Source organism: Glycine soja, chromosome 11 (assembly GCF_004193775.1).
Source record: "Glycine soja cultivar W05 chromosome 11, ASM419377v2, whole genome shotgun sequence".
Classification (NCBI taxonomy): Eukaryota; Viridiplantae; Streptophyta; class Magnoliopsida; order Fabales; family Fabaceae; genus Glycine; species Glycine soja.
The window spans coordinates 51,241,090-51,250,453 of record NC_041012.1 but is presented as its reverse complement, the minus strand read 5'-3'; the positions used below and the strand labels follow the sequence as shown (position 1 = coordinate 51,250,453).

At 34.9% G+C, this 9,364-nt stretch overlaps 1 protein-coding gene across 1 annotated transcript; it reads left to right on the top strand.

Moving 5' to 3' along the window:
• The first annotated feature begins 4,786 nt into the window (after window positions 1-4,786).
• On the top strand, window positions 4,787-9,287 carry LOC114376982 (probable transcription factor PosF21). Its single transcript, XM_028335334.1, has 5 exons — window positions 4,787-4,990; window positions 5,123-5,890; window positions 7,780-7,912; window positions 8,036-8,120; window positions 8,506-9,287. Exons 2-5 carry the CDS (start codon window positions 5,190-5,192, stop codon window positions 8,871-8,873), a joined length of 1,287 nt encoding a protein of 428 aa, XP_028191135.1. The 5' UTR covers window positions 4,787-4,990; window positions 5,123-5,189; the 3' UTR covers window positions 8,874-9,287.
• Window positions 9,288-9,364: the final 77 nt, after the last annotated feature.

The following is a 9,364-nucleotide window of genomic DNA, read 5'->3' as shown; positions in this document are numbered from 1 at the left end:
TTTCTTTCTATTCTGAATATAAAAAATCTTTATATTACTCGATTCGCATTCAATCTACCAACTGTGAATCTATCCTAATCTACCTACTGGCTTTAGAGTTTCGAGGATAGGGCTTTTAAATTGATTAGAAGCTTACGAAAATTTCCCTCCTAAACGTCCTTGTTAATTTTTTGTTCATTTTAGGAAGACACGTTAGATGAAAAATACAAATCCTTCTATCTCCACTTTCGATGTTTATGGGCAATGCGTTAATATCCACGTAATAGCAATAAATGTGTATGATTTGTCTTGTATTCAACCTTGTAACTCCTAAAATAATAAAGGATAACTTTCTTTTTAGAGATAATAAATAAAGACTAACTTAATCAAGGATGATTAATACATATTCATAAGAAAAGTCAACACCTGGGCTGAACTTTTGCTCATTAAATGCCCCGAAAAAAATACTAATGGCTATTGAGAACTTATGATTAGATTTGATTACGTACGTTCTTAGTAATGTTCTATCCTCTGATGCCTTAAATGCAGATTAATGTGAATAAAATAGAGGCATTGCAATTCCATCTGTAATGCTGGCCCAGATGGATTCTGTTATTAATGCAGGCAAAATTCAACAGGATAACGTTTTAAAATGAAAATTATAGTACATAATTTTAGTATTTATTTGGTCTCTCTCTCTCTCTCTCTCTCTCTTTCTCTCTCTCTCTCTCTCTATCTATCTATATATATAAGTGTAGAGTTTGTTCTATACCTAATGTCGAGTATCAGGTGTTTTGACAATTGATGATTTCTTAGAACATGATTACTTTGATCCTATTTTAGCTTTATGATCCCGAAATTTCAATCTATTCTCACTAGCGTTTGGTGAGCGCACAGCACCTAGGAATCTTGTTAAAAGAAATTGTAAAATTTTACTTCAAAACAATTCCTGCTGCTTGTACACATTCAAAGTGAGAAACAAACTTCCAAGTTTATTCCCATCGTCCATTACATTTTCAGATTTTGTGTTCTTGTGTCTACAAGGATGGATGGGTGCTAATAGTTGCAAAAGAGTGTTGAGTGCATTAGTGCAAGGTACTTAGTATTAAAACCATGTTTTTCTGCTCCCGATTAACTTTTTGCTACACCTGTCTGAATCTCTCAAATATTCCCCAGAGTATGAACACATTTTGTTTATTCCTTTTTATTTTTAAAATCCCATCCAAATCATGAATTATAAGGTAAGTTCTGGGCTCAATTAAAGTATCGTAACGTAAAACTTATAAACGGATAAGCTGAGTTAAAAAAAATTGATGGTAAAACTTCTACTTTGTGTCTCCCAACTTCATTACGGATGTATCCTTTTGTTGCTGTTTCTGTGAATCTTATGACATGTGAGTAGAATATTTTTCATCACGTTTCATTACGTATGCCTTAGAGATTCTGATGTGGTGCAGTGCGATTGTTAGTAGTTCAAAAATATATGAAACGATGCAATAAATTACTTGCTGGGACCTTGTTGACATAATTTTGTTTGCATCGAGTGAGTTGTACGGAAAACCTCTGCTAATTCGGTTTTTGTATTAATGACGAGTATTTCATGATTAAATGGTAGAAGTATTAAAATCTGTAAACATTTCGACTTATTAAAAGCCGTTTAGCTGCACATTAATGGGCATGCAAAGGAGTGTGATAGCAATGTGTGACCTTCAGAACTTCAATTAGACTCATATTATGATATAGTAGGCCCAAATTTGCTAATGCCATCTGGTTTGCCTTTTCTTTTGTTAGCTTTTTTCATTTTTATTAACCCCTCTTTATTTCAGCGTGTTTTTTAACCCAGATAATAATTTACTACGAGTTCCTTTTTTTTATTGGCCTAAATATTGATTAGTGATAAGATTTACGCCATACAGAAAATGAAATGAAATGAATTATTAACAATAATCGACATAACATCCCAATCGATTCGTTTATTCTCTGTATTAGGTTATTGGTACGTGCGTCTGTACTAAAAGAGATGAATGTCTGTGTGCCGCATGAGGTGACGAGGATCATAATACAATGAAACTGATTATCTTTTAGGTTCGGTAGCCATTACCAATTTTTTATCATTTTTTTTTATTGCTTTCTCCCTTTACCCATTTTTTTCCCATGCTGAATTTTTTTTTTTTTGTTCCTTGCGGAGAATGTTCGCAACAAATTTTAATCTCAGATCCTGCAGTGTTTTTTGTGTTTTGTTTTTCCGAAAGGGGGTTGCGTGCCAGAGGAATTGAAAGCCCATGTGACTCTCTGCAAAGTGCTACTGTAACAATTATTTTTTAAAAAAGGAAGAAAAATCAACGTTTCGGTGATTACTTACCTAGCGTGTCGTTTACTTTGGTTGGGAACCACGTGATTACAAATAAAATATTTTTCAAGCGTTGACAAGTATCAATTATTATTATTATTTATCCAGAGGAGCTTGCTTGAAAAAGACTAGTAGCATATAATTGGCGTTCAGCGCAAAACTAGAGCTGCACATTAGCAGTTATTTTTTAAAAAATCGGCTATGGATAATGGAACTATAATTTTTATTCAAAAAACGAAGATTTTTTAGGTATTTTTTAAAGTTTGCCATTCTTGGAAGATTAGCAATGTCGTTGTCCCATTTTTTTTTTTCGGCGTGAAATTCAATTTTCATAAATAGAATCGAGCGACTAAGTATAATTATAATCTTCTGTGGATTCTGTAGCTAAATTCAGCAATCAACGCTTGTCTGGTAAACAGTAAAAGCTTTTATAAAAAGCATTTTTAAGCATAAAACTAAAATATGTTGTTTTGAGTTTTTGGTATTTTTTTTATGATAACATTTTTAATTATGAGTATAATTTTATAATTATTAAAAGCCATCAGTTTTTTTTTAAATAATAATTTGTTCACATTTTGTTCAAATAAACTTAATGTAGTTTTTCTGAATTTATTGCATTCTGGCGATGTAAATTCACAATCAAAACTTAAAGTGTGCTGAATAAAAGTTTTTCAAAGATGTAATCTAGTAAAATAATGCTTCAAAAATAATTAGGTGTCTAATAGAAGAATAAAGTTAATACAACTGTTCTCGAAATTAAAGTAGAATCGATACATTCACAAATGTGTATACATAATAATGTTGTAGTTTTCAATACATTTTTTTTTGTCTTTACTGTCGATCTATTGTAATTCCATATACATAGATGGCAACCCCACAAGTACAACTGATATATGGACTACTTCTTGATTGATGAACTGGAAAGATATGAAACAACTTGTATATCCAAACAACTAGAAAGGATCAAACAAGCGTTTCAAAATGAGCATTCCAAAATAAGATATTTTCAAGGTCCTTTCCAATGCTATCAAACTATTTGTCACGTCAACTCTCATTTGTTTTATTTGACTGCCAAAATTAACTTTCAAATTATGCAACTCATATTTTTTTCATCATTAAATATTAATTGTTAATATATTAATTTTTAGATAAAATTATATTTTTGGTCTTTCATTTTATCTCTAATTTTGAATTTTGTCTCCTAGTAAAATTATTAATGAATTTTGTTTTCTTATCTAATCAAATCAAGTAATGTTGGTTCCCCAGTCCATAATTGAATGATAACGGTCACATGTTTGATTGGATATCAACTCCATAAAAGATGAAATACATTGTTGTTTTCATTGATCAATCAGAACATGGCACGTGACGGTCAACATTCCTTTTTCAGTCAACATTCATTCAATTATGACTGGGGGCCAAGATTTGATTAAATACGGGAACAAAATTTATGAATAATTTTACCGAGAGACAAAATTTAAAATTGAAGATAAAACAGAGGATTAAATTTATAATTTTGTCTAATTTTTATTAGTAAGAAAAATGAAATGGATAATCTTTTTCTCCTTCTCAACTAACCTTATATCTGTTATGGAAGTCATGTTAACTTACTACCTTAGTCTTCAAGAACCGGTCAATTTTTATTACATATAAAATGAGTGCGCAAAGTTTATAGACTTGCAACATCGGGAGTTGCTTACCAACATTTGTTGATCTATGCTCATCCTCACTCCTCAGTAATCATTGTGACTGGTGGCAAACTCCATTATCAGGGCGATTAAAATGCAACATAGATGCCGCATTGTTCAAGGATCAAAACTATTTTGGTATGGACTTTGTATTATGAATGAATGGAAATATTTTGTGAAAGCTAAAACATCTTGTCAGGTTGGCTCTCCAGAACCAGTTGAAGTGGAAGAATGTGGCTTACTACAACATGCCTTAACATGCATAAAGGATCAGAATCTTAACAATGTTGATTTTGAGATAGATGCTAAAACCATAGTGAATGATATTTACAACACCTCAACTGGATGCTCAGACTTTCAATTCTTAATAAGTAAATATACAAGTGTTGTTTTTAGTTTTCTAAACTCCATAGTGTTTTTTGTTTTCTATTCATAGGAATAGATTATGATCCTAAGAAATTTGGAACATTCAAACACTTTATCCAACCCATTAAGTTTAACTCCCCTGATAGTGAGTTTTGTAAGATGAAATATAAATTATGTCCCTCACAAATTAACTAAAGCGTCAAGATGTGAAATGCCTTTTATTAAAAAAAAAAAAAAAAAGCTATGCCTCACATGAGACATCATCCCCTCTTCCTAATTTTTTTCTATTTAAAAAGTTTGAATAAAACATGGCCTTAATGACGATGAAATATTTTGCACATGAAGCGGGTTAAAAAAATAAACTTCAATATATAAGTATATAAGATAAGATGTGAAATGGCCAAATTGGAATAGGCGCGAGTGTTTTTGATTTTTGACATTATTTTGAGTGCATTCAGATATTTATTAAATATTATTAGTGTCGCAGACAGACAAAGTGAGAAGAGTATGGTCTAATGTCTTGAGCTGGAAGCTTCGGTTTCTCTCCATTTTCTCTTAGGGTTTTCACTTTCACCCATTTCTCTTCTCTTTCGATCTGCGCCCAAAGGTATAACCTCGCATGCATTCGTTCCTAATCCTTTCAAACTCTCCATTCAACCAACTTTAACTTGATGCTGCTACGCTTAATTGAATTCCCAGTTTCCAAATTGTCTTCTCATTTCTTTGTTTTGTTCTGCAGTTAGACATTGCTAGGGTTTTGGAGTAGTGGATTAGCTCTTTTAGGATTAAGGAGTGTTTCTATCTTCATGGATAAAGACAAATCTCTAGGTTTGCCACCTCCGTCTGGACGTTATTCCGGTTACTCGCCCACCAGAAGTGTTTTCAATGTGAAATCTGAGCCTTCGCCGTCGTCATCGTCGACGACGTCGTATCCGCCACTGGCTCTGGGAACCACCAGTTCCGAGTCTAGTCATTTTGGACATGGAATGTCCACGGATTCTAGTGGGTTTAGTCATGATATTAGCAGAATGCCTGATAATCCCCCGAGAAACAGAGGTCATAGGCGTGCTCATTCGGAGATTCTCACTTTACCGGATGATATTAGCTTCGACAGTGACCTTGGTGTTGTTGGAGCTGGTGATGGGCCTTCGTTCTCCGATGACGCCGAGGAGGACTTGCTTTCCATGTACCTTGATATGGATAAGTTCAATTCATCGTCGGCGACATCCACCTTTCAAATGGGCGAGCCGTCTAATGCTGTGGGAGCATCGGCTTCAATGCCGGGGTCAGGGGCACCCAACTATTCTGCAGAGAATGCTGTTTTTGGGACTAATGAAAGGCCCAGAGTTAGACACCAGCATAGTCAATCCATGGACGGGTCAACCACCATCAAGCCTGAGTTGCTGGTCTCGGGTTCGGAAGACATGTCGGCGGCTGATTCCAAAAAAGCAATATCAGCTGCCAAGCTTGCTGAGCTTGCCTTGATTGACCCCAAACGTGCAAAAAGGTGTGCTTTATGATTTCTTGGTGCATTATTTCTCATTCATAAATTAGGCAATATATCACTTGTAAATGTCATGTTTAGCACACTTATTCTCAAATCCATTGCATATTTATTAACTCATTTGTAGTTTATACTCTTTTGACCAAATTAGGAAGGAACTTAGGATTTAGAAAAAAAATATTCTAGAAAATATGCTAGAAATAGAATTACAGATTAGTTATTGAAGATGTATTTATGACAGGAACGTTCCTCCCTTATGAGATTCAGAAACACAATAGATGGGATGATAAAACTTGAGTTGCAAGAAATGAGATGATGCTGTATAAGGATGTTTTTATCTAGGATCTCTAAAGTGAGGGAAGTGTGTACCTTAAGAAGATTCAATGCAGTTATAACTGTTGTTTATAAAATCTATGCTTGAGGTTTTAGCAACGACATAATTTGTTATACATGTTTGTGTATTTTATCACAATCTCAACCATTGATTTTTTCATCAATGTGTATAACTTCTCTTTATCCTCAGAAGTTCAATTTTTTCTCTTTGTAGGAGCCAACTTCTTTTAACTAATATGTTGTTTGTTGCTAGATGTTGCAATCCTTTGTGATTTTCTGATTGATATTTATATGCATATTTTTTTTGTCGGCACTCGGCGAAAAACTTGTATATTTATATATGTACGGTAACAACAAGTATAAGACATATTAAAAGCTTTTAGAGGAAAAGAACAAAAAACACTGACCTCCCCCAGAAATCCTCGTGAAAAGGTTACTAAATATTTAATAGTAATTGCCATAAATATAAGATAACCGCTAACAAGAAACCCCGTAACTAACGGTCATCCCAACACAAATGTTATCAGATCTAGAGATATAATAACCAAAATAAATCCCCCAAAATTAATGGCTCCACTACTGAAGCACGTCCCGACAAAAAAGCTTTAACTGTGCAACAGAATCCCATGGGAATTTGGTGACCAGCACAAACAACAAAATGTTGCATTCAAATCAGCAATAAAGTATCCAAATTATCCTCCCACTGACAACAGTCCTCGTGAAATTATCCCTTTCAAAGTCAACCAAGACCAAGATTGATGCATTTGATCCCTTTCTACAAATATGCTTCATCCATAATGCAGTACCAGGCAGAAGTCAAGAATACACCCCTCATCACAAAGCTTAGTTACGCATGCTCTCACCGAGTAAACGAACAGATATCAATATGTCAATTTTTTTATCCAGAGCCAAAGATAGAAGGTGATGTCCTGCAAAATTTTATCATGGTCAAAAAGTGCTTTCTTGAAGACAACCATTTCTTGATCTCCAGATATTCCACACCACCCCTGCTTACATGATCATCTTGACTTCCTTCCCCGTTCTACTTTTTAGATGAAGCTGGTCCCTCAGTTTGCCAGTAGTGGGATGAAGCTGAACTAGGCAACACTGTCATTTCGTTCAGCCAGGAGTAGTATGTGTTCCAGACCTGTGAAGATGCCGAGCATTTGACTTACATGACACTAAATCTAGTTAACTTTATGAGTTATCACAATTAAAGGAAATAGTGAAAGATAGGAAGGCTTAAAGCTCAGTCTTTGAGAGTCTATTAAAAAGAAAATGTTAGCATCCTATAGGTCATATCTCTAATTGGCTATGCAGTAACAGTGTTTTGGATGTACTGACATAGTATGTTACTTCCTAAAATTGTGTTTTGGGTCATGATGATTACTCTGCTTAAAATGTACATTTTTTGGCCTTTTGATCCTCTGTCCAGTGGCCCACACTGAAACACCCCTAGAGTAGAGGGCACAAATGCAGAGTGTGCTGGACCTATTTTGTTTTATCTCTTGAACTTGAAAAATGGAATAACGATCACTGCTTCTAATCTTGTGTAACAGGATATGGGCAAATAGGCAGTCTGCTGCGAGGTCAAAAGAGAGAAAGATGCGATACATTGCTGAGCTTGAAAGGAAGGTGCAAACATTGCAAACAGAAGCAACATCTTTGTCTGCACAATTAACTCTCTTGCAGGTATTGACTTTTGTGCCTATTATTTAGATGAATGGTGTATTACTACTGTAATACCATATCACCTTCCCACTGAAAAGCTAATGGAAGGATTATAATTAACACATCTTTGTTGATTATGAGCAGAGAGATACAAATGGCTTAAATTCTGAGAACAGTGAACTGAAGCTGCGGTTGCAAACCATGGAGCAACAAGTTCACTTGCAAGATGGTAAGATCATATGTAATAAATGTTTTTTGAAGCTAGTGCTCGACCACTTTTATTGCTCTCCTTTTTGTTACTATCTTTGTACATATCTCTGTTGGCTGGTGAGCTATTTTAAACCATATGATCTTTGTATGTAATATCTTGCTCACAATGGAGTAATACATACATATGTCTTCAATGAAAGTACTAGTGTAAAGCTGGCAGCTAAATTTTTGTGGTGAGTTTCTAGTTTTTTTCTTTGATGAATAAAGATGAAATATACTCTCTTGCCTGAAAGTTGAGTTTCATGATTTTGTCTGAAATATGTAAGTTTGAGCATATGGGAGGTCAACAGTTCATATTGATTATCTCAAATATTATGAAAATTGATTGAATCTTTTTCTTGTAGCATTAAACGATGCATTAAAAGAGGAAATTCAGCATTTGAAAATATTGACTGGGCAAGTTATGGCACCTAATGGAGGACCTATGATGAAGCTTGCTTCTTTTGGAGGGGGGCAGCAATTCTATCCCAATAATCATGTCATGCACACTCTTTTAGCTGCACAACAGTTTCAACAGCTACAAATTCACCCTCAAAAGCAGCAGCAGCAACAACATCAGCATCAGTTTCAGCAGTTTCAGCAGCAACATCAGCATCAGCATCAGCAGCACCAACAATCAAGTGACTTGAAAATGAGAGAAACTTCACCTACTCCATGCCCCAAAGACAATACTTCGTCAGATGTAAATCCTTCTGGAGCCAAGGATTGTTGAGAGTTGAGACTGCTCATTGTCTTCTCTATTTGCTTCGTAGATTTTCCTTTGTCTTGTGTCTTAGTGTGTTTAGCCTTTGTTATATTTTTTCATTCTTAAACAGTACAAATGGTCCTAGTTAGAGATTGAGAATAATACATTTGCATCTTTGGTATTGTGTAATATTAAAGTTGTTTAATACTCTAGTTAATTTCTATGGATATATAGGGGTAGGTTCATGTGTGTTTAGTTTGCCTTAAAAGCAGGGAGATATAGGTGAAGGAAATCGTAGAGGCTGCAAAGGAAAAGGGGGTTTGGTATGCCCACTGTCTTCTTGGATAGCAAGTCCCCTAAAATGCTATAGCAGGGTGGTGGGGGCAATTATCAGGATAAAAATCATGATGTTTTTGTGTGGGTTTTGCGGTTTTCAGCCCAGGAATTGTGTCTTGTGCCTGGAGGTTGTAGTATAGCTTTGCGTGAAAGTGCTGGGTGGCTGAGGCCTCCGCGGTGGC

Excerpts from the sequence above, each read along its gene's own strand:
- LOC114376982 (XM_028335334.1), top strand. The coding sequence starts at position 5,190 with ATGGATAAAGACAAATCTCTAGGTTTGCCACCTCCGTCTGGACGTTAT. Across the intron at positions 7,913-8,035 it reads CACAATTAACTCTCTTGCAG|AGAGATACAAATGGCTTAAA; the intron begins GTATTGACTTTT and ends GATTATGAGCAG. Across the intron at positions 8,121-8,505 it reads ACAAGTTCACTTGCAAGATG|CATTAAACGATGCATTAAAA; the intron begins GTAAGATCATAT and ends TTTTTCTTGTAG.